The sequence below is a fragment of the Chaetodon auriga genome, chromosome 12, assembly GCF_051107435.1.
Source record: "Chaetodon auriga isolate fChaAug3 chromosome 12, fChaAug3.hap1, whole genome shotgun sequence".
NCBI lineage: Eukaryota > Metazoa > Chordata > Actinopteri > Chaetodontiformes > Chaetodontidae > Chaetodon > Chaetodon auriga.
This window is the reverse complement of record NC_135085.1, coordinates 6,188,773-6,213,279: the sequence shown is the minus strand read 5'-3', so window position 1 is coordinate 6,213,279 and position 24,507 is coordinate 6,188,773. Positions and strand designations below refer to the sequence as shown.

The 24,507-nt window shown below is 41.1% G+C and overlaps 1 protein-coding gene across 7 annotated transcripts in view; it reads left to right on the top strand.

The window, feature by feature from the left end:
- The window catches only part of ctnnd2b (catenin (cadherin-associated protein), delta 2b), a 173,722-nt gene that overhangs the window by 34,992 nt on the left and 114,223 nt on the right, over positions 1 to 24,507 (top strand). For all 7 annotated transcript variants that reach the window (XM_076744176.1, XM_076744175.1, XM_076744168.1 and 4 more), the window contains exon 2: positions 9,259 to 9,395. In XM_076744176.1, coding sequence (XP_076600291.1) covers positions 9,264 to 9,395 — 132 coding nt within the window. In that variant the 5' untranslated portion in view covers positions 9,259 to 9,263. The remainder of the gene's footprint in view (positions 1 to 9,258; positions 9,396 to 24,507) is intronic.

Genomic DNA, 24,507 nt, shown 5'->3' with positions numbered 1-24,507 from the left:
TTTTAGCTTGAGGGTGGCACAAAAGTATGCTTAGAGTATCCTTACAGAAAGGTTTGTCTCGGGGGCGATGAGTGTGCTCAGATAACTCTCCCTGACATTTACATGCACAAAATATTACATTCTTTGCCCTTATTCTGCAAAAGACAATGTGCCTACTAAGCTGTTCACATGAAAATGAACATTCCACCAAGATCCATGTTTACATGTCTCCTTCATTCATTCAACCACCCTCTTGAAAAGATCGGTGTTGGGATTTTTGTGCATGTCCACCAACCTGTTGACCTCTAAGCAAAATGAAAGGTTGATGTACAGCAGAATTACTGCATGTGAACAAGTTGACATGTTGGTTTTATGTCTCTTGGGAGCTTGGACTTCTGGGCTGGTCGCAACACCCATCACCATAATAGTAATACTGTGTGTATCATTGCAACACTGGCGAATTGTGTTGAGATGCCCATCGTTGTGTTGATGCTATGACAAATGCTGCAGTGCTTTTTGATGATCAGACTGCTCGAGCCATTGATAGGAGCAGCCAGTTGATTTCTTCATCTTACAACAGCCTGTACAACCGTTAATCTTATCCACGCCTGTCACCTCTTGTGTCCCCATTTTTCTGCAACTATTTGCAGGTGTAGCTCGGCCGCTACATCTGAATCATTGAACAAACTGGAGGTGTGGGAGGTGATTCAGTGGTCTGGAACCAGGTTAGTCTGTCGCGGCTGCATGCTGTGGCTTTCTCTGTGAAACTGATTGCATGGAGGGAACTGCCTCGGCTACCTGCAGCGCCTCCAGCAACAGCTACAACTGGGATGTAGGGTGAGACCTGTCGATGATAGAGCTTTGTTTGCATTACATGCCCCTGTTCACTTGTGCTTGCTTTTCTGTGTGATACTCCACTAGATCAACCTGCGTTTCTGTTCAGCACTCACGTTTTAGATTAAATATGGCTCAATTCTGTTGTTATGTGCTAATAATATGGTTGTCGCAGGTCTAATCAGCCCCATTAGCTGAAGTGTTTGTCTTGTCAAGAGCTTGATGGTTTGTTAAACCTTAAAGACCATCATCAAGTTCCTGTCTTCCTCAACATTCAAGTTAACACCTGCTGTCAGAATACTATTTGCAGCTTCTTTTGTTAGTCGCATTGTTCTTTGGATTCTTCCACCACATTTACATTATGCTGCTTGACTAATACTTCCTTCCTTCTGGGTAATTAGCCAAGTGTATGTGAAGCATGCTGTGTGGGGAAAAAGACAAAAAGAAATCAAAATGAAACACCCAATGGGCTGTTATTGAAGTTATTAGCTGTCCTTGGAACTTTACACTATAGCTATTTTGATTATGCAATCAGCAGTACTTTCTATCACACACCAACAAACAGTGAGCATCATTAGCATTTATGCCCAAAATAGATATTGCCGAGTGAGATGAAAACACGATCATTCAGACTGACTTGAATTGTGATCCATATTCAGTGATTCTCAGCAAAGTCACACCACAGCAGCAGCTGTGTGTTCTCTTTGTAGTGTGACGGCTTTGTGTTTCAGTGCTTTTGATGATACACTTTTATTAAATGATTTTTACTGAGCTGCTACCCTTAAGTGACTCTCAGAGGGATGCACACTGTGTCACAGCAGTACACTAGGTATATGTTTGTGTGTATTAGTGTGTGCGCTGAATATAAATGTGCATTAGCATCTGGACTTTCGCCATGGATAGATTTGGTTGATGGATGATTAACCCTCAATGAGGCTTGTAAGGCCATCTGCCATTGGCTGCCAGTGACAGTTCTGGAGTGACAGTCAGTCAATTCAAAGCCATACATATAGCCTACACTCCACACAGGTGATTTCACTCATTGTGGCTGATGAGACTCAGGACTGTGTTGGGCTGAACAGACTGTGTTTGACTGACATCTGCATCCCTTTCCTGTTCGCTTTGTTGGATCTGCTAGGGTGGACAAATTGTGCATTTTTCATTTCTTAATGAAACATGGAGTCAAGGGACTTTGTGTATTTCAGGGACTTTGTGTAATTCAGGGACTTTGTGTAATTCCCAGCATAGCGCCAGCCACCTTCAACCCAAGAAGACGTCTAATCAGCAGCAACTGAAAGCACCTGTGGCGATGGCGTAGAGCCTGTAGATGTTGAGTAACTTGCACCTTTTTCTCTGTCCATGTAATTTGTATTGACGAAGCTTGTCTGCTTGCATCTCCTAAAGGTGACATTTATTTACAGCTTATTTGCATTTTTAATTTTATATATTGCTGCCCAGGTGATGATGATCTGCCACATGTGACAACGTGTGAATTTGTTTCTAGAGCAACAATAAAGACAATATTCCCTATAATAAACCATCTTTTACACAGCATTTTCATTTGTCACAGTAGGAAAAGCACAGGTGTTACTAATCAACTAATTAACAATGGCTACGTTCCATTTAAGTGCCCCAGTAAACCAGCATTTACAAAACCAGGGTCCTGAACCGGGAGCAGCAGAATGGAATTCAACCATCATTGATTATATTATATAACAACTATATCTGCTCCATTTTAAGCTATATTTAGGGAACCCCAAGCACTTGGTTAAGACTCAAAAAAGATAAAAAATCTTGAGTTGAACACTGAGTTGAAGGATGAGGTGGGATGCAATGGCTTTTTTGAGATTAAACAAAAATCCTAATCTTTCTTCTGGTTTAAACTGGAGTTTTAGCAACATAGACCTAACAACAAGTGGAACACAGGACGCAAACTTCAGTCTCCACCCTCAAAGTCCAGGCTGGAATGAATCCACGCTGAGCTATGCCCTTTGACCTCTGTGTGGTATAAAGATCAACACCAGTGTGCAGGTGCAGGTGTGTGATGTGACAAAACACCTGCGCACTTTGTGTTCTACGTAAGCCCACAGCCCAGTAGCATCACATCAACTCAGGCTGATACGTGTCATCATGCTGAGACACCACTCCTATGTAGTTTCCAGTGTTGACTCAATGACACATCCATTCTGTGTTATTGTATTGGCTCTAAAACCAAAACAATGAGCTAAAACATTTGGTAGATCCAAGGGGAACTGCAGAGTCTGAGCATGCAAGTGTGTATGACTACAAGTATCCTCATTAGTATGATAAAGTGTACCGTACCTGACCGCAGTAGTTAATCAACATAAGAATCTGCTCAATTTAACTATTGTCTTAAAAGGTACTATTACACGCTTGGTAGATTGATTTCTTTGCAGAGTTGTTCATGTGTTGTGTTCAATGCAGAACACAGATCAGAGGATTTACATGCAAAGCTCGGTCCCCGACACCCCATGTTTAATTTGGTTTGTCTAATTCACTGTGCTGTTGTAGAAAACAAGGTTGAAAGAAAAATCATGCACGCATCACAGAACTCTTGAGGGTAACAACAAAAATGAAAGACATATCTCCGCTGTGGACTCCAGGCCTTAATAAATACACAATGAGACACAGACAGAGCTAATTACATTGTTAATGTAAGTGTTAAAGTCTTGTTAATTTGAAAGCAGAGTCGTGGGCACAGGGTCTAGACAAAGGGACAGATGACTGGTGAAGCTGAAACAAAACACTGCAGCAAGTTTTAATGAGGCGACAGGGGACTGCCCATCAAACACATAACAAACACTCGCATCCCTGAAGGGACACGCACACACAAATATAGACACACACATGCATGCTCTGGTGCTCTGTGTACACACGTATACAAGAATACAGTCGCTCCTGCAAGCGCACAACATGCGTGTATCTCTAACACGTTTCTACATGGACATTTAGCTGAATTGCTGTTGATCTGTGATGAACTCCGTCTTCACCAAAACATGCCTGTCTCAGACCTGACTGATGAGCTTAAAGGGTCAAAAGATTAAGCTCTATATTCCACCATGTCAGCCATGTCAATCATAGCATAGTGAGCTGCATTTACAATGTTACAGCAATATCAGAGATTACCGCTTTGAAATGCGGGGCTAAATACCCCTGCATTACGGCGCTGAAATATAGACCTAAAAATCCAAGATTATACTTCAGTGAAATAAAGCCTTTAGGCCTAATCCATATTCAAAGTCTTGTCTCTAGCTGGGCTGTGGGCCTCTATAACCTAGTTCTGACGGATGTTATTGGGGAAAGCTGCTTTGTACTGGTCAGTTGTGTGATGAGGGCTTGGGCATGGTCTGTTGAGCTGACCTATATTTGGCTGCCTGCCCTGTCTGCACATTCAAACCCAGAGCTTCTCTCTTATTTAGTTCTATAAGCAAATGGGCCGTCGGCACCCTTCTATGCTCTCTGATCCAGTTCTCTGATCAAGTTCGTTCTTGAATGAACTGTCATGTGAAATGTTTCATGCATACGTATCCTGCCAGATAGTAGAGTAATCATATATAGCACAGAATCAGAACTTTGTTCACCATCAGTGTAGAGGAATTTGCAATATGTGTGGAGCAATGCTTCAACATATTGTATGCTAAGGAATGGGAAACAGAAGTCACATAAAAGCTCTGTGATACCAGCTCCGTGGAGCTGTATTTAGGTGCAGTGGTTCTTTGAGCTAAATGCATGTAAACATGCTCATAATGGCAGTGCTAACATACCAATGTTTACCAGGTATAATATCTACTATGTGCATCTCAATTAGTGTGCTAGAATGCAAAGAATTGCTTATTTGCACAACAGTACAGCTGAGAATGGTGGGAATGTCATCTTTGCAGTATTTGGTCATAAACCAAATTCTCTGGGGACCATGAATGTTGAATGGATATCTGTGCCAGATTTCACAGCAATCCATCCAGCAACTGTTGAGATATTTCAGTCTGGACCCTAGCGGCTGACTGACTGGCCAACAGATCGACTGAGGAACTGAAAATAACTATCTTCCAAGAGTTCTTGGGAGGCGGGGGCTCTGTTTCTGCATTCTACCCACACTAAGCTGGAATTTTTCACAACCATAAATGATGCTTTTCAAAAACTTACCCTAGACCGGATACATTTTTAAATGCCTCTGACGTGCTGTCATAAGAACAGGAAAAATAAAGCTTCTCTGAACATGAACATTTTATTGGGCTTTAATTTGATGTTGCCTACCCAGATTTTCATTGACGCTGAGGTTTGATCTCAGTCTGTGGGTTGTCTTCTTTCTCCAGAATGCTGCCTCCCACAATTGTTTGTTAAGGAAAAACAGCAGTCTGCACTGAGAAGAAGATGCAGTTGATCATGATCAGTGCAGCATGACTGTGCAAGATCAAGTTGATCAATTAAGTAGGTAGATCCATAAATGGACCTGACAGTGGTTCAAAAAGAATGCATGCGATATGCAGCAGTCACACACTGTATAATGTGAGGGGCACTGACAGGTAAGCCTCACATACACTCTGCCGTGCACCTGGGACTCTAAAAATAACATGTCAGTTCTTGAAAAGCTTTGTTAAGGGAGATGTTGCTGTAGCCCCCACTTTTTAACTTTTCATAAATAACAGTCATGTGGCCAGTGTTAGAATGGCCCATCTCCTCTCCACTGCATGCATGACTGAATGCATGACTCAGTTTTCTTTGATCCACTGTCGTCATACTGACTCTACTGAAGTGAGCTGGAAACTTTTTTTCACATCTGTAGGTAATCAGTAATTCAGCAACACTAGAGATATTTACACTATATTACTCTTGAAAACAAAATGACACAATCATCGTCCTACAAATGAAATGTTTGATTTAAAAGAAAAGAATGCACCCTTGGCGGGAGTTTTGCTGCCAAGGCCTTAAGGTCTATTGACACCAAAAATAGGGTTAGGGTTGGCTGCGAATTGAACAATAATCACACAGTTTATTGAAGACACATTAGCCCTCCTTTTGCAACACACATAGCTAATAAGCTGTGATAGCATCCTACATATTGGACTCTGTGGCTCAGAGGACAAGACTGTTTACTGTTGGTCAACAGCGTCAAAGTCAAAATTTAAAGTTGTGAACCCCCTGTTTGCTGTGATTCAATTGAAATGAATACATTTCACTGCAAAGTTTGGCTGTATTACACGTGTTTTTTACTTGATCAGGTATGACCAGCAGCTCATGTTCGCTAATGTTAGCAGAATTTCAACAGATACAGACAGTCATTATGGAGTCACTTTGCTGACTTTACAACTCGTCTGTACTTATACTACAGTTGCACTAGGTTTTAGCAACATTTCAGTGGTTTTATCAAGAAAAGAAGATCTAAAAGCACATCACATGTTTGCTGTTATGTGCTTGTGGTTGCATTCCACTCCCTCTCAGTCAAAATAAATCAATGATGTCTTTAAAGCAACTTAGTCACAGCAATCCTTGGAAATGAGGAGAAAATCAATATGCTATTTACTTGTAATTACTGGCTACAGAAGCCACTGTACAGCAAAAGTTACATAGCCCTTCTTTAAAGCCTTAAGCATTTTCATGACTGACAGATGTCTCAGGCTACGACAGAGGGACCAGAGGTTGAACTGTGTCGGGAAAGAAAAGGATGGGAGCACATTAAGATGGGTGGAGGTGATAATGAGAGGGACTGTGTGTGGTGTGACAACATGAAGAGCAAAGAGGGAAAGGTAGGAAAGAGTAGAGGGAGGATGCAAAACATGTGCCAGTGCATGATAAAGCTGTGCAGTTGTGACCGCACAGCCAAAGACTAAAAAGTCCACAATAGAAGGAGAGGAAAAATGGGATGGTGTGAAGAATGCAAAGCACGTAGCAGTGTCACGAGGCCAGATAAGCAGCCGAATGTTGATGAGGTACAGTACATGCTCAGAGCAGGGGGGGTTGCAGGGGGATGCTGGGAAGGCTCAGGTGCACCGTAGCGATGTAGGTTCAGATCCATCCCCAACCTTTCGGGCCATCCTCCTTCTGTCACCCTCCACTGCATGCTGCCTAATAAAGCAGAAATGTGCTGAAAAGATGAGGAGAGCTGAAATAGGTCAAGTGAAGAGAAGTGGGCAGGAAGAGAGGGAAGGAGGGGAGGGAAAGTTTAGAGGCGTAACGGCAACAAGGAGGAGGATGCAATGCGGAGGGAAGGAGGAGAAAGGCATGTAGTGGAAGTAGAAAGGTGGGTGGTGATGAAAAATTTAAGTTGAGAAACAGTGAGGGATAGATAGGTGGAGAGGAAGAGGAACACTCTCCAAAATGGAAGACAAGTAAAGCCAGGTCAGCCATATTAGCAGCCTTCAGTGACCAGAGATTGTTGCCTAGCAGCATGCAAGAATAGTTTTTTTCCTCTTCTTTTCTCCTCACCCTCCTACTCCTCTTACATCTCTCTTTTCTCCTCGCCTCACCTCCTCCTCTCTGCTGCCCTCCCTGCGCTGTCTCACTCTCTTTCCACTCCTCTTTTCCTTTCACCTTTCCATCTCCCCTCTGCTGTCCACACGTATCCCTCCACTCTGCTGATAGGCTCCACTTACATTCTTTTTACCTCTGTGCGAGGCTGGTGCTGCCTCATGCCGACAGCCAGCCTTTTTGTGTGTGTGTGAGTGAGTGTGTGTGTGTGTGTGTATGGCAGATTCCTCATGACAAGCCTTTCATCAGTGTGTAAAGCTGGCTGATGCAGCTGTTACACCAGCTCTGTGCTGCATCAGGATTACATGGCACATGTGAAGCCCGTGTCCTCCAACGCTTGGTCAAATACGGGATGACACATGGCATCAAGCGTGCAAGTGTGTGTGTTTGTGTGTGTCTAACACTAGGTTTGGCTTTTTTTTTTTTTTTGGAATAGTATTTGTTATGATGATGTGATATAGATAAATGCTGTTCCATTGTATTTAATGCCATAAAGTTGTATGACAGCTGCTTCAGCTATTAATCTTACTATTACTGCTATTACTACCATTGTGACTTGTGTACTGATGCTACACCTGGTGCTTCAAGTGCTGTCAGGATGACAGGTTGTAGCTCCAACATCAAGAAGTATTTAAGATTCCCTTTGCCAGATTTCCAGTTATGCATAAAATCTGTGTCTCTGTGGTTCACACATGCTTACAAATATGTCATATTTAGTTCTGTGATGTGAAAATCATCAATGGCTTACAGGTAAAATCCATATTTATTTGTGGAGGCTATGTAGTTAAATTATTTGCTATTTCCTCGTATTTGCTCAACATCTGCCAAAAAGTAAGTCAGCCAGCTGCTTGAAGAAGTTATTAGCATTTTTTTTTTTTTTTAAATGAAAGTACATGTTTGTGACATGCTTTGAATGATCTTCAGAAGGAGCCCATGGTCCTGTGGCTGAGAGCCACAGACAGTCGGGAGATTAACTAACACAGTATTGGTTTTGGTATTTTTCATTAAAATTGTTGATAGCAATGAAATTATAGAATATTGCCAGCCTTATGCTTAAGATATCAGGTTGTCTGTCAAAATATATCAGGATTTGACTACTTTATGATACAGCTGTTATGTTTGCTGCCATTTCTATATTACTGAAATGACTTGTGTCTTCTGGAGTACAATGCTTGTTGTGTGGGCTGCACTTGTAACAGACATGTTACTTTATATGGCCCAGGGTTCAATGTACTGTGGCACCGTTTGCTGTAAATGTGTGCCAGATGTTTGTAGTACAATTCAAAACATACACCTCTGTCACCATAAGGACTGGAAATACCTTTGGTGGTACCAATGTGTTCCTCTTGTCACAATGTTTCTGAGTGATACCATTGCCATTTTTTATGGTAGTATATGTCTACAAATCCTACCCTGTTTCTACTACTGTAATCTCTGCTGGTTGTACCACTGCTATGGCTTTTAATGCTGGACCACCACTACATCTGTTACTGTTCTCTTTGTGGAGTCTTCACACTGTCTTCTAACTGGCCTAGATTTTCTCTGCTGAGATGTACCAGTGCACCTGTCCAGGATGTGTCACTGCCCTTTTACCAAATGCATGCTGGGATAAGCTCCTGCTCTACATGACCCTGAACATGAATAAGTCGAGAGAAAATGAAAAAAAAAAAAAAAAAAGTTGATGGTGAAAATGTTGAAGTGAATTCAATTTGAGTCCAGTAGTCGGCTGGTTTATCAATGATCTAATATTTGCTATGACCCCACTATGTCCATATTGAATTTGTGTGTGGAAATGTGTCTCTCTATACCTCCGCCCATCCTCTAACATCCTTATCTGTGGGGTTGTTGCTGAGTACAAGTGTAGGGGAGTGTAGGTGTGACAGCCAGTCAGCCTAAATGCTGGCATGTCACACTGTCTTTAATAAATGTTAAAGAGTTGCATCTTCCCCTGTTTTCCAGGAGGTATGCCAGTGCCTGAGGTGGCGTCTGACACTGCCAGTGCTGCCACCATGTTGAGCCCCGTCCTCAACGCCTCCAATGGAGACGGCTCCGAGTCTGAAACCACCTCCGCCATCCTCGCCTCCGTCAAAGAACAGGTTAGAACTCCGTATGTGCTTTGTTGTGTGTGTGTGCATGCAGCATACATATAGCGTTGTCACAATTAATGAAATATGAACACCAGAAAGTAGTGAGGATAATTCCTCCAGTCCTGTCAGGGTGAGACAGCGCGACAGTTAACAGCAAACACAAATGATGGAATGCCCATCTGAACTAATGTGTCACAAATATGTCATCACATTTTGATCTGTTTGCAGAAAGCCCTCGGCTACAGCCTCTCAGTGTAATTTTGAAAATGCTCTGATGTGGTGGGATGCATCATTTGGCGACATTTTGTCAAAGTCTGAGTGGTTTTGGTGGTGATAATGTGTATGACGAAGGGGTAAATGGACAAGGCAAAGCCCACACCTTGATTTCTTTTTCAGTGAAGCTAGCATTTGGCTGTAGAGCTACACTTTGGTGTCCATTATGCATTTATGAAGGTTAGAATATTTATGACTCTGCCAGAGCGTGTCTTGATGTGTTCAACTGTTTAAACTTGGACTGCTAGATGTCTGTCATAAGCCTACATTACTGTTTAGACCTATGCTAACTTTTAGATGATTCTGAATGGTTATAAGATGTGCTGTCCCCTTAAATTCTGTGTTTTGACATATGATACAGGCATATAATATATGGCATTTGTGTTGCATTGTCAGGCTTTAAACATACATGTCATATCCTCAGTTGAGACTTGCACCAAAGAGTAATAGATTCTGCACTTCCCATTGAGTCTGTGAGATCTAGACGTAACTTTGGGGATGATCTTAAATGCACATTTTTCACAAACAGTGTAAAACAGGTCCGGAGGTAGTTTTCTCAAATGGATTTTCACAATCTTTCATTCCACAAAAGGCAGATGCAATGCAGTATGACCCTTTCCCACCCACGATTAGCAGTTATTTCAAGCTATCCTGAACATTCAAGCTGCACTGATCTGTCTGTCAGGAACTGACACAGTTTCATAATGTCACCACTTTAAAGAATAAATCAATATCAGGCTGAAAAGCAGTGTTTCCCTGCACGCTGGAGTACACTTCTACATCACATGCCTGATAAAGGTGAGAAATTAAACCACTGGAGGTAACCACAAACAAGATTTCCTGCTGGCCTTCAGATGTGTGTTTTTTTTTGGAGTTGCGTGACTAAAGTTGAGATGTGGATGAATAACACGCTGAATGAATTTCATTGAGGGGGCTTTCATGTCTAACCTGTTTGATTTGGTGCATTGTACCAATTGGTGCTGTTCATTTGTGGTTTGAAAGCAAACTGGACCAACCACTTATAATGAGTACTGAGTAGATGAAGTGAATGAATTCAAAGCTAAAGCTGAGCTACTAGTGAATCCATCATCCTGTCTTGGAAGTGATCTTATAAGCAAGATCATCTGGTAACCATGGACAACATGCATGTGTGTATCAGCACGTGAGAGCAGGTATTTTTCTATATCAATCAGAAAGTGGGAAGAAGTTGAAGCAGAGGTTTGTTGTGTTGAGTAACTTCCACACCTCCTCTGTAACATTTTCCATTCAGTTTCAGTGTCAAAACTCGAGTTGCAGTCTTGACTAACGATGCTCATAATTATTTTTTCGTGAGCTCTTTGTGAACACCAAAGAAGATAAATGTACACGTAAGACAAATTAAAGTGCTGCATGAGAGGTAAGAATGAATCCTCGCTGCTCCATTATTTTTTCCTTTGGACTCAATTTTATGTGCTCAAATCCAAGATTTTACAAGATTAAAAGACAAAAACAGTTTCAGCCTCGTCGACTCACTGCATACCAGGAAACAAATAATGTTGGATTGGACTGAATTGTTTCTCAGCAGAAAAATGGAAATATTCCTCTGTTGCTGGTGGTGCTACATAGAAAAGTAAGGTGATCACCAAAGTCAGGGGTGAGCCTCTGAGGACCATTTATGTTTCAGTCAAATTTAATGTTAAACCATCCAGAAGTTGTCCAGATATTTTAATCTGGACCAAAGTGTTGAACAGATGGACTGTTGCAATGGCACTGCCACCCCCAAAGCCACAATACCAGTGTATCTCAAATCTACAATCAGCTTTTCTCCCATGGGATTAGCACCAATCAACGTACAGTGAATATAGAGCAGATTAAATGTGATGTTAGTGTGAGATTTCATTATGTGTTTCAACTTAAAGGGGAACTCTACTGATTTTAAGCGTCAAGTGTGTTTACAGGTGTTAGGGAGTTCTAGTGCATATGTGAAGTTACAAAGCCTTTGTGCCTCCAGAGGGAGCTGTGTGAAATATGAAATCTGATGCAGCCTCAGGTGACATCACTTGAGGCAGCATCGGTTGGGGCTCAAGCTTGAAAAACAACCTGGGGGTGTGGAGTAAGTAAGACCAAACTACTGTAGTCCGCAGCTCATAACAGAACCCATAATAGCATAATGCACCCAAATCTCCATATGAACTGTTTGCACTGCAGTCGAGCTGTATTGTGGGTAATGTAGGTGCCATGTTTTGGCAAGGAAGCGGATGCATGGAATAAAAGAGGGTGGCATCTCTGGTTCTGCTGCACCGCTTTTCATCCTTTTTTTTAAAAAAAAAAAAGCTGCCCATCATGAGTCTGACAGTGTTAGGAAAGTGCAGTGCTACATGGTTGGAGTATTCTTTCAGTGCTGATAGCAGTGCTTTTAATGCTCGTTCTGTCTGGAACTGGTCTGAGAAGATGTGCAGTGTGTATTTGTACATGCAGTGTGTGGGTGCAGTTCGAGTGGATACTTGATACTGTGGACACTGTGTGTGTCATTGAGTACTCTAAAATGTGAGGAAATGTACTCTGAAATACAGATGCTAAATATAGCCAGTGAAAATGCTGAGAGTAGAAAAAATAATAGCTTCTGCATGTTTTAGGCTGAAACCTCACTCTGAGATACTACAATGTTCTGAAAGTCCATGTCTAAGTGGGTCATGTTGATGTGGACACACACACACACACACACACACACAGGTCATGTGCACACACTCAGATGATCTAGGGCATGGTAATGGCCTTCTGGTGAGAATGTGTAAAAAGGGCTGGAGAGGAGAAGAGGGGAATGGAGGGAGTGTCAGCTATTCGAAGGAAGTGAAGACGAATAGATACTTGCTCGCTCTTTCCTCCACCTCCCTTCTTCTTGCTCTACAAGCAGGAGTCGTTATATTTCATGCTCCTGCACCATGGTGAAGTTATTATTATTTTTCAAGCCAGTCATTTGTCACTTCCTTTCATACTTGCTTTTGCAGTGTGTAATTTTTCAATATGTTTGGGCTTTTGCCGGTGTTTGTCACCAGACTGTAGAAAGGAGGCAGGGATGTATTTTTCTGTTTTTCAGCCAATGCGTTCATGCACACACACACACACACACACTGTTTCCCATTCATTTTGCTTCATAAAGACAAGGTCAGGCATGAGAGACCAAGAAAAGGCTTCACACATACACAGACACACGTGGTCTGTGGACACACACACACACACACACACACACACACACACACACACACACACACACACACACATTCATGTACACGCTGCCAATCAGACTCTTTTGCCTCTGCTGACTCACACCAGGAGATCCCTGCTGCTGTTTTTCCTCTGTTCCCTTCTACTCACATGAGATTGATTAGCCATTCGACGTTGTATTTATCACATCTGTCAGCTTTTGTCCTCGTATCGTTCATCATCTCTGCTGTCAACACATCTGCTATTGGGGGAGCACAGTGTGAAGTGCCTGCTCTGAAAGAGTTTAATTCCAATGTGAGATGTGCCTATTTGAAAAATCTGACATATTGTCATATTGAATAACATATAAAGTGGAAGTGGAACAGGCTATTGATTAGATGTCTTTTGCTTACAGCCTGGTAACATTTTACAATCCAGTCAGTTCTGAAATGTTGAATGTGTTTTTTAAAAGCCCTCAAAATGGTTTTGTCCTTCCAGCAGGCAGGGACCTACAGCAGTTCAAAACAAAATACCTCATTTTGTTTTAAAATATGAATTCAATTAAAAATCATTGTTGCTTTTTTCTAGTGCCTCTAACAATTTTTTGGTACTAAAAATTGCATTTGAACATAAAAAAGCAAGGTTTTGCCAGTCCAAAAAGACAACATAGATAAATATTGGGTGTTTTGGTTCATGCAATATGTATGGCGCTCTTATTTAGGAGCAGAAAATGCAGGAGGAAGGAACAGAATTTTATGCAAATGAGTTGCCTTGATAGCCAAATGGTTACAGCGCATGCAGCATATTGGTCACACAGTTGCCTCAGAAAGACAGAATTTTATACAAACAGTGCTTGCACCTGCAGCAGAGAAAGCAGTATGTGAAATTCAATGGTAGGGAATAGCAATGAGCAATAAACATCACTTTATCATCAATAGCACAGACAGGAAAAAACCTAAATGGCAGCAGTAAAGACACATTCCATTATTTCAATTATTTTAGTCGTATATTCTAAGTCAGTGGCACATGCAATGTCCTGGTGTTGTAAATACTCACTAGCACACAAATCAGTATTAATCCACAGCTTAAAATGTTCCCCAACAAATGCAGTTTTGTTTTATCCTCCAAGGACAGCAATGTCAGTCTGTCTGTGGGTCGGCTGGGTCAGACTGAAAGATCTGAACAACTGTTTGACGGATTACTGTCACATACAGACATTCATGATCCCCAGTGGATGAATCGCACTGACTTTGGTGATCCGCTGACCTTTCCTCTACTGAGGATGATGACATTTGTGGCTTTGACTGAAATGTCTCAACAACTTTTAGATGGATTGTAATAAAATTTGGCACCGATGTGTCCTCATGACGAATTTTCAATTTGTCCAATGCTTGAATTTATGTAGTCTTTAGTCTTATTTGAAAATAAAGCTCTTGATTTGTGATGCTTTTGTTAGTATTTATCTATCCATGCTATTAATGTTGAGAGATGGACTAACACATCGTTGGTTTGGTCTTTTAGTGGAATTTGATAACAATAAGACAAACATATGTTAACTTAGCTCCTCTTTTAGGATGTACTTTAAATCATCCTTCTGCAGGAGCTCTCTGTTCAGCACCACACAATACACGCAAGACCAGCAGTTCAGAACCCGCTGCTTCTCAGACATTATTGTTTCCTTTAATGGCCTTCTGCTTTAATAAGGCACACGTCCTGACTTTAAAATGGCTCACACAGGCTCAGTCTTGCCTGGTTATAGACCTCTGTGTCAAAATGTCTCAAAACAAAATGCCGACTCAGTCTGATTATCAGGCTAAGCCTTTGAAGCAGCCAATTTAATACATAATGAGTCAGACTGATCTTTTTTTTAATCAATATGTAGTCAATAAATCACTAAAGGGAGTTTATAAGCTTTAAAAATAACCAAAGACTCAAACTCTTTCACATTTAATTATCAGAACTCACGGAGGCTTTATAACTTAAACACTGATATTAACACATGCAAATCAGCTGAACTGCAGCTCAGCTCTTTTACATATGCAGTCTGAGTAAATAACCAGCTAAACTGAAACATTGAAGTGTCAGAAAACTGCTGTTGCATGACTACCAGTGAGTTTTATTCAGCAAATACAACACAGCAATCAGCCAGTCCTGACATGCAATTAGAGTTTTCAAGGATAAACCGACAACGCTGGTAAAAGCATTTCGTGGTCCTCGTTAGCGAGAGCAACTGCGTGTTCTTGTTCTGTTTATTCTAAGCTGGAAACCACAGCACATGCAACCTTCCTCTCGATCACGTTGGCAACATGACCTCCTGCTGTGTTTTTACAATCCACAACAAGGTGCAACACAAGTAACGTCAGATAGAAAAGAGATGTTGTTGCCTCACCGGAGAAGAAAACATGACCACGCCATCAAGGATCTGAAATTAGGGAATTCAAGAGGAGAAAAACCGCAGCCAGGAGAGAAGACAAGGGAGGAAAAAAGCACAAAGAAGAGAATCTAACTTTCTAATGGTTTTCAAATCGGAGATTTTCGGGCAGAACGTGGCGTTTCAGCAGCCTCTCAGCCACGAGATAATGAATGGGAATCTGGTTCTCTGTAGAAGCGTTCACTCTAATTGGCAGTGAAGCAGGAAACAGCTCCTCTCAGGTCAGACTTTCAACTTATAAGAATCCAAACTGAGAGCAGTTTATACTGAGTTTAATTAGGCTTACTGAGAAAATAAAGGAACAGCCTTTATTTTCTCTGTTAGCCTAATTAACCATGAGATCTTCTCTTCACCTATAACGCATCATTATATAAATACTGTTGAAGTGTTACTCTCCATTTTTAACACACTGGTTTCAAAGCACAAATACTTCACTTTACACTCATTTACGATTGGTGTTATGGCATGCGAGATGATAAAAAGGACAGGATTAATAGCTTTTTGAAAACAATCAGCCTGATGGTAATTCTACTCACTCTTGGATGATTCATTAGGTTCTTTTATTGGTGTTTTCTTGCAGCAGCCCTGCGATAATAATGGATGCTATCAGCCTTTCCTCCCCCTCTCACTGCTACTCTCTTCATTTGTTTATTAAGGATTAATTAAGATTTGTTTAGCATCGGCTACCTCATTAAACTACCAAATATAGTTCTCTTCAAAGTTCACAGCAGAGTTAGATATTCATAAGGAGTGGTTTCAAAGTGGATCAAATATTTATTTTGTTTTACTTCTTATGCAAGGGGCCATGCAGAAAAAGAAAAGCAGAATATTTAAGGAATGAGGAGGGGGGGAGGGGGGGGGGGGGATTTGGGAAGGAATTGTGTTTGCTCATGCTTTGTCTTCTCCCCGTTCTCTCTTGTTCTGTCAGGCAAAGTGTTGGCATTTGAGAAAGTTTTTTGCTTTTGATATTTTCATCTGAAGGAAAACTCCTGGCCGGAGCACCATAGAAATAGAACAATATGTCTTATTTGAGCTGTGAAATGTTGCTGTTTTTGGTGAATATGGATGTATTTATTGTTGTGTGTTTTTTTTGTGTGTATGTTTGCATCCATACTGAATAGAGCAGACTGAATAAATCCTGTCCCCTTTGCTAAATTACTAATCCTACTATGGTGAAGGGATGACCCACCCTACTCTGCCTCTGACTGGCCAATACTTGTGACCTTCACTGGTTGGTTTGGTTAAGCTTAGGCATGAAAGGTGATGATTGGTTAGGGTTAGGGTAAGAATATCAGGGTAAGTCAATCAGAGGCAGAGTAGGGCGGGTCATCCCTTCACCATGTTAGGATTGGTGAATTTGCATCCTCTTTAGCTACTGCTTCTATACCTTTGAAGCTTTCCACTCTCACATGCCACATATGCAGCTGACATCATAACGGTGGCAGATTTACAGCTGAACTTCTCATTAATTTTTGAAATTGTGGTTCCTTGACTTCAGACAGCGTGAGACAAAAGCAGCTTGTCACTTCTAGCCAGGACTGTTGATATTGCCTGCTGAAATGTGAAATGTGCTCAAAACTGTTGCTGGCAGATTTTTATCAGCTGAGCTAATTAAGCAAACATTAGCTTCATGGAGTAGTTGGAAATGCTGTCTTTGACTGAATTTTTAATGTTTCAAGTTCATTGTTTTAAATACATGCTGTCATAGTTAAAGACTAAAGGAGGCTAAAGCATGTCCCACGCAAAAAGTCAGCATCCTCATAAATAAGTAATCCTTATAAATAAGGACCAAAATTTAAGGTCAGACTATTATTTCATTCTAACATAACCCTGTTTGGCTGCTTATCTCCCGTACTTGTTTCTGTTTTCATGCTTAATATTACAATAGACAGGGCTTTGAGACTCAGTGTTGGCAAACATGAATCTATCTGGGTTAAAGCTGCTAATGTCATGCTAATCTCTGATAGCATCATACACACACACACACACACCACACACTGTATGTGCTAGTCATGAATGAGATTTGTTTAATGTAACTTGTGTTACTGATGTGCTCCTTGGAGCTGAAGTAACGCTCAGTTACACCACATTTAGATTAGATAAACACACTGTTTAGAATCCATTCTGTTCACTTCAGCTGTTTTTATGTTTGGGCCCAATCAATGGCCGCATTTGAGTGCACATGTGTTTGCATGTGTGTATGTTAACCACCTGTTGCAGAGTGCCACTTTTTTTAGCTGTTAGCTGTCTGTAGCTTGAAGTGGAAAGTAGTGACAGGGGAGTCAAAGCAGTGCATTGTGGGTAGGGCTTGGAAAGGTGATGTGTTTCTTACATTTGGCAGCTCAATCTCATTGTCAGACCTCTCTGCTACCTAACACAGCACAGAAAAAAATGGTTGACTGGGGACTGACAGGTAAGTGAGACCAAGGTAGTGTGAGTGTGTATGTGTGTGTGCAGGCTCTGTTGGGTTGCACAGTTGAGTCCAGCGCTTCAGACTTGACTGAGAGAGTTCAGCTCTGTGAGTTGTATTATGCAGAGAGCTGAGCAGACGGTTGACACTGCAAAGGAAAAGATACCACACTTTATATTTGATGAGTATAAGTCGAGTGGTAGATGTTGATTATTTTATTACAGGCAAATGAAGAAAGAGACAGATGCTGCAACGAAGCCAGAGCCAGAATTTCAGCTCATGCATTAGTGAGCACTGAGGGTTTATTTATTTATTATCAGTTCTACACCATTTTGCACTCTTTTCCTACTGTTTCAACCCCTCCCTCCACAGATATATAACATTCAAATTCAAAGGTTGCATTTGAATATGTGTTTGGTGTATCAGTAAGGCGATATTGTCAGATTTTTCTTCGTCTCATATATCATATTGGGAGGAAATAAACAATCTTGCAGCGTGGCGCGCAGGGAACAACCTGCTTCTCAGGGTCAACAAAGTCAATTGTTGATTTGAGGAAAAAGCAGGGAAATACACACACATCCCTGTCTATATCAGTGTGCTGTGGTGGAGCAGGTGAACAGTTTTAGGTTCCTGAGAATCAGCAGCATCACAGAGAATCTGTCACAGTCATCTCACGTCTCCATCCTGGTTAAGAGAGTTCCGAAACGACTGTATATCTTCAGAAGGCAAAATTCCCACGTTCTTGTTAACTTTTACAGGGGAGCATCTCAAAGCATGACTGGAAACATCGCTAATTGGCATGAGATGTGTCCTACCAAGCATCAGTGATATCAGTGTAGTGAGGTCCTTGCACAGAGCTCAAAGGACAGTAAAAGACAGGACCCAACCCAGCAACAGCCTGTTCACCCTGCTGCTGTCTGGCAAGAGATACAGAAGTATCTGCTGCTGTACCACCAGACTACAGAGCAGCTTCTTTCATCAAGCTGCGAGACTCCATCTCCACCATCAGTAATAGCTTATTTTTCTGACTTATTATTTATTCATCCATTTATATAATTTTTGTTTTGTGAGTAGCATTAAGGGATAGCAGCATTTCATTTTATAACCCCATGTTGTACAATGCCAAAAATGAACTTGTAACAGCAACAGAAAATGTTCTATACTTTCATAGCATATTGTCAAACAACAGGTTGAACAAATATGTATGCTTTAGAAAGAAAGCAAAGCTGAAAGGAACTGGCAGGCCACCAAAAACACCGTTATCACATTTAAAGCAACCAGTTTGATGTGGATTGGAGCAGGATATTGAGCAACCGGTCACGAGCTGGAGCAGCCTTTCAGTCAGCCAATCATACAAGTGGGTCAGGACAGTACACAAAGCTGCAGCAACAGAGCAGAGAGCATGCACAGCAAGTCAGTTAGCAGCTGACTGTCCAACAACAATGCAGAATTTCTGCAGGAGGAAATCAGCAGACTGCCTCTAGCTCCTCTCTCTTGTGTCACATTGTCTTGAGTCTCATACATTTACAAAGAGTGCGTATTAATAGCCATCCTTGATCAAAGTGTTCTGCGGTAGGCTCATTTCTTTGGCGTCATGAAAAAGATGTGGGCACATAAAGTTCCAGCATGAATAATTTGAAGGGGTTTTTTTAATTTGTTTTGACTTGTAAGGTACAAACTTAACATAAGATTTATATCATTTTAGCATGACAACAATTATGGCTATAACAATTACAATAACAATTAGTCATTTGGCAGACACTTTTATCCAAACTGACGTACATATGAATTCACACACTGATGGTGAAGCATCAGGGGCAGATTTTTTGGGGGCTTCAGTATCTTGCCCAAGGATACTTCGGCATGTGGACCGCTCAGGCCAGGGATCGATTGGCAAACGACCGCTCTACCTCCTGAGCTACAGCCATCCTATTTTATGGTAGCAGTATAAGTACCAATGTGCTAATGAGACTGCGTGAATGAGAGTTTCACTGTGAGGACAAGACTTATTGAAGTGCTGTGTGCAGTCACCAGCGGTATCATTTAGCTAGTTGTTGAAGGGCAGTAAATGCCTTCAAAATGTCATCTGGCTGCCTATTAAACCACCGTGTCTTGTTTTCTCTTTCTAAGCATAAGCTTAAATACAGAATCTGGCACTTGTGGCCATGAAGGGAACTACATCATTACTTCTGCACATGAGAAATGTTAGGCCTTTCTCAACCCAGTGCACTTACACAGAAGTCCGAGCCTGGTCTCATTCGCATGGTGTCAAATACCCCCTGCTTTGTCACACCCCTCGCTGTCTCATACAGACACACAAGATACCCTTTAGCACCTGTATGAGATGCACCGAGCTAACTCCACTGTTAAACCATCTGCAGCAATATTAGATGTGATGTAGTATATAGAGCAAGAAAATCCACAAATGCAAGAAGGTGGGGTGGATGGACGAGCCAAACAAACATGGAACTTTCACCCAGGAGGCCAGAAGATTGTGTCCTTTTTCTAAACCTAACCAAACTGTGACTGTTTCACAACATTAACCACTTGTTGAAAGGCTTTCTGGCAGGACGACTTTGTGTGTTGCTGGAATGAGAACTTGATGGACAGTTGGAGAAGTTGCTCTGGGTTTCTAATATTGCTGCAGATGGGTTTACAGTAGAGTAAGCGAAAGGCCGGAGCTTCTCATATAAACACTAAAGGGTACACTGAGGAGCAGAACAAAGCAGCGATATCTGACGCTCTTAGAATGTGACCAGGTTGGGAGTCCAACCTCCAGAGTAAAGGAATATACAGTACACTCAGTTTGCACTTGGGACAGGAGTCTTTTGGCTGATAGTCAACTCAGCTGGATGCTTTCAAGAGCAGTAAGCAAGAGATACGTCCACATATACAGATGTTATCCTTACTCTACGGTATATTATGCAAAATTTAAAATCAGTCTACCAAAAGTTTTCATATCTTGTGACTCCTCTTTTCAGCCATACCATGAGGAAACCAGTCGAAACCAGTCGGCATTTCCCTTTTGTAAGATTTTTTTTTTTTGCTTTCATATGCCCAAACTAATGAGGCTTTTTAACTACATCCTTTGCTCGGTGCAAGTGTGCCTGAAGCAAGCTTGTGGCTTCCCTTTTTCTATTATTATAGCTTATGTTTAGGACAAGAGAAGCTAATGGGTTCTCACACATCTCTTCAGAGCAAATTTTCAAGTAGCCATTACTTTTATAAATCACCAACATACTGGAAATCTAAATGGTTTCTTTCTCACCTCAAAAAATCCCAAAACATTTTCTTTGATGGTGTACGAACACTTAAAGGACACCACTGTGAGTCTGAGCTGTGTTGTTCTTCATCACTGCATCTGGTTGATTCAAAGTACATGCATGTTACATTAACTATTTTAATTTATGGTCTGGCAAATGTTTTCATTTGTCTTCTTTCTTCTTTCTTAATAATCTTTTTGTCATCAACTTGTCAAAAAATTGTTTTAAAATGCCTTCCACAATTTCCCAGAGCTCAAGCTGACGTATTGTTTATTTTGTCCGACCAGCAGTGAAAAGGCAAATATGCTCAGTTTACTGTCATAAAACAAGAAGCAAATGCTCAAGTTTTTAAACTGAAACCAGCAAATGTTTGCCACTTTAGCTTGGAAAATGACTGAAATGATGAATCATTATCAAAATAGATGCTTGATCCACTAATTAATTAATCAACTAATTGCTTCAGCTCTAAATGCATTGATTTTTGTCTACTCAAAGTCCACACAGTCAGCTCCCCAAGCATCCTTGATAAATTTGTACTGTACTCAGCTAAATATGGACTTGAATTGGAACAGTATTTGTGCTGCGACTGATGATTTTCACAAGTCCACAAGAACACATGCAGGCGGATTAAAAAAAAAAGACCTGTTGTGATCCTGTTAGATTTTGTCCTTAACTTTGTTCTCGAATCCATTTAGTGAATGTGTCCACAGAGGACAGCGAGCTTTTATTGGACAGAGCTCACATTTTTCTTCTTTCCCAAACAGCATCTGAAGATACAATGTGTTTTTTGGGCAGGGGTAGAATGTCGATTGGCAATCCTCCCAGCAACAAGCAATAAACTGAGACAAAAATAACAAGGCCGCAAGGTGTTTCAATGTGATTAAAGCAACAAAGTCAAGAAAACTCCAGAGAACTCTTACCCTTTAGATGTTTACCTCACGTGTCAACGCCTTGAGCTTTCAGCATGGTCGACGTTTCATTCTCCCTGCAGTTTGAATAAACAGTATTTACCTTGATGCTTCGTGAACAATAATTTTTGTTATTTTGCCGCACAGTAAGCTCAACAAAGAGACTGTGCTGTGAATATTTTACACTTGCTCATAATTCATGTCCCTAACCCTACGTTTAAAACCAGTTTCAGCGCTGTAGCACACGGGGGTGGAAACACAGACTGTGGTGAGGAGAGGGATTAAACCCCGAATCTGCAGCGGCATTTATCGGGAAACAAGACAGATCTGTCCAGTTTGGGATGAACATTTAATTGGTTTTGGTATCCGGAGAGTGCTGAATCTCCCTGAACCTCTCTCCCCCCTTGCTGCTTTCCAGTCAGCTGAAGTCTTCTTCTCCTGTATCTCGATTCATATCTCTCCTCCTGCTCTCCCGATCTTCTTCTTTTCTGTCTCCATCTTGTTCCTTGTTGTTTCCTTTTGCTTCCGGGACAACTGTGCTACCAACTTGATGTACCTAGTAATTTTCCAGCCTGAAACAATAGTTGCAGACAGCAGTGGTCTTAGCTGTACAGCCGCCGTGACATTTTCTCATCGAACAGGCCCCCTTCTGAAACCAAATGCCAGGCGGACACCACGGGGCACAATTAGACTGCTTTACACTGGAGAGAGAGGGGGAGACAGTTACAGCTAGAACACACACACACACACACACACACACTGCGACTTTGCTCCCCATGCAGCCCACCACTGTCCTGCAGTCATTTATTTTACTTTACTAATTGCTTTAATGGGGTTTTCAGGGGCCAGCCTGTTCCTGTACGCTAGTGGCTGCTCACTAACTCTCTATCTGTCTTCCCTCTGTCTCCATTAATAGGCTCAGAATGGAGCTGAATCTTCAGTAATGCAATCAGTTGACAAGGACGTGATTGTAGAACCTGCTCATTAAGACATAGTTAATTGTTGTCCTTTTCACCTAATTGCTTAACAAGCTCTGATTACTCACACATACACACGCATGCACAGCAATCTGTTCAGGCTGATATCGATCAGTGACTGTTTCTGTCCACCAGTATGACGGACATATTGTAGAAGTTTGACAGGACTCATTTCTATTTCAAGACCTGAAAGGATCATGTTGCTGACTTTCTATATTTATTACAAATCAGTTTCTTTGGTTTCTGTTCATGGCTGTAGAGTATGGAAATGATTAAGCCAACTCTTAAAAAAAAAAAAAAAGCTTGACTTGTGCGGAGCATCGTGTGGATCAAATGTTGTCAAAAGAAATGACAGTTCGACTCAGCCTTGTGTCATGTCATTGGTGGCACTAGGGGCGTTTTCAAGCCTATCGCGATGCTCCGAGACTTTCTCAAAGTTGAAACAGAAAGGTCGCATCGCAAACTGGGGATTTTTTGGAGATTGACCCACACCAGGGACAGACTCCTGATATGTCAGCCATTGACCAGTCCTTTTGTTAATCTGTCTTTAGTGAGTCCCCCAATTTCTTGAAGTCCAACATTAAATTGCTGCAGTACTCCTTTAAACATTAACAAAAAGTAACAGCTGCATTTTGGAACATAAAAGAGCAAAATAGGCTGAAACTCTATTAGCCTCTTTTACCACCTTAGAGTCACATCCAACAGTATGGAGGATGAGAGCCAGAAGTACAGTCGAGCGCTCAAAACAAAGCCCAGACTCAGAAGCTGGGTTATTTTCTTAACAGCTGTAGTTGAAAAGTGTTTTACATTTTTAGATTTTACACATACATATCTTTATGTATTTTGTAACATTCTTAATCAAAGTTTTGAAAACTAATCAAATATATGTAAATACCTTTTGTTTGTCAAGTAAATAATTCAAAATGTAATAAGAAAATATGCCCTTCCATATGGTCATTTTATATGGGCTATCCATTTAATGTAAATTCAGTGGATAGATGAAAATGAGTGGATGATTCACTAATTTCACCAACCAATTTTACAAATGGCAGCACTTCAAAATAGACATTTTAAAAGTTACTTATACACTAATGCGTTACTTTTTGGTGGAAGTGGTCAGTAAATTAATGTAGTCAGTTTTCAATGATAGCAACTGTTAATGATTATTGTTTTTAAGTAACTAGAGCAACACTGCTGATAATGGTAGACTGTATAGAACAATGGAAAGATTGTTAAGTGTACATTATTGCAAACACTTTGTCACGGTGCTTTAATCTGAACTGTTTTCAATGTGACATTTAACATTGTTATCATACATTTACAAAGTTCAGACTTTAGTCCCCAGAAAGAATAAATGGTAAAAATACACGTCTTTCAAATTCCATATGTCCACTTGATACAGGTGGCTGTGGTTCAACAGGTACAGCAGCTGTGCTATATACTGCAAATCCAGTCCATTTACCATAATAACACAGGCTCTCTGTTACAAATGTGTAGATTTCCGCACATCTCGGTTTCCTAGCCAAAACTGAGATGATTATGACATTATCAGGGTTATTCTCTCAGACGTGATGAAGCTACCCCAGAGCCATGGAAGACATTAAACAGCTGTTTTCACAGTAGTACTCCTCATTACATGTAAACTGACCTTTTTGTGTAAAATCTCTGCAGTGCCC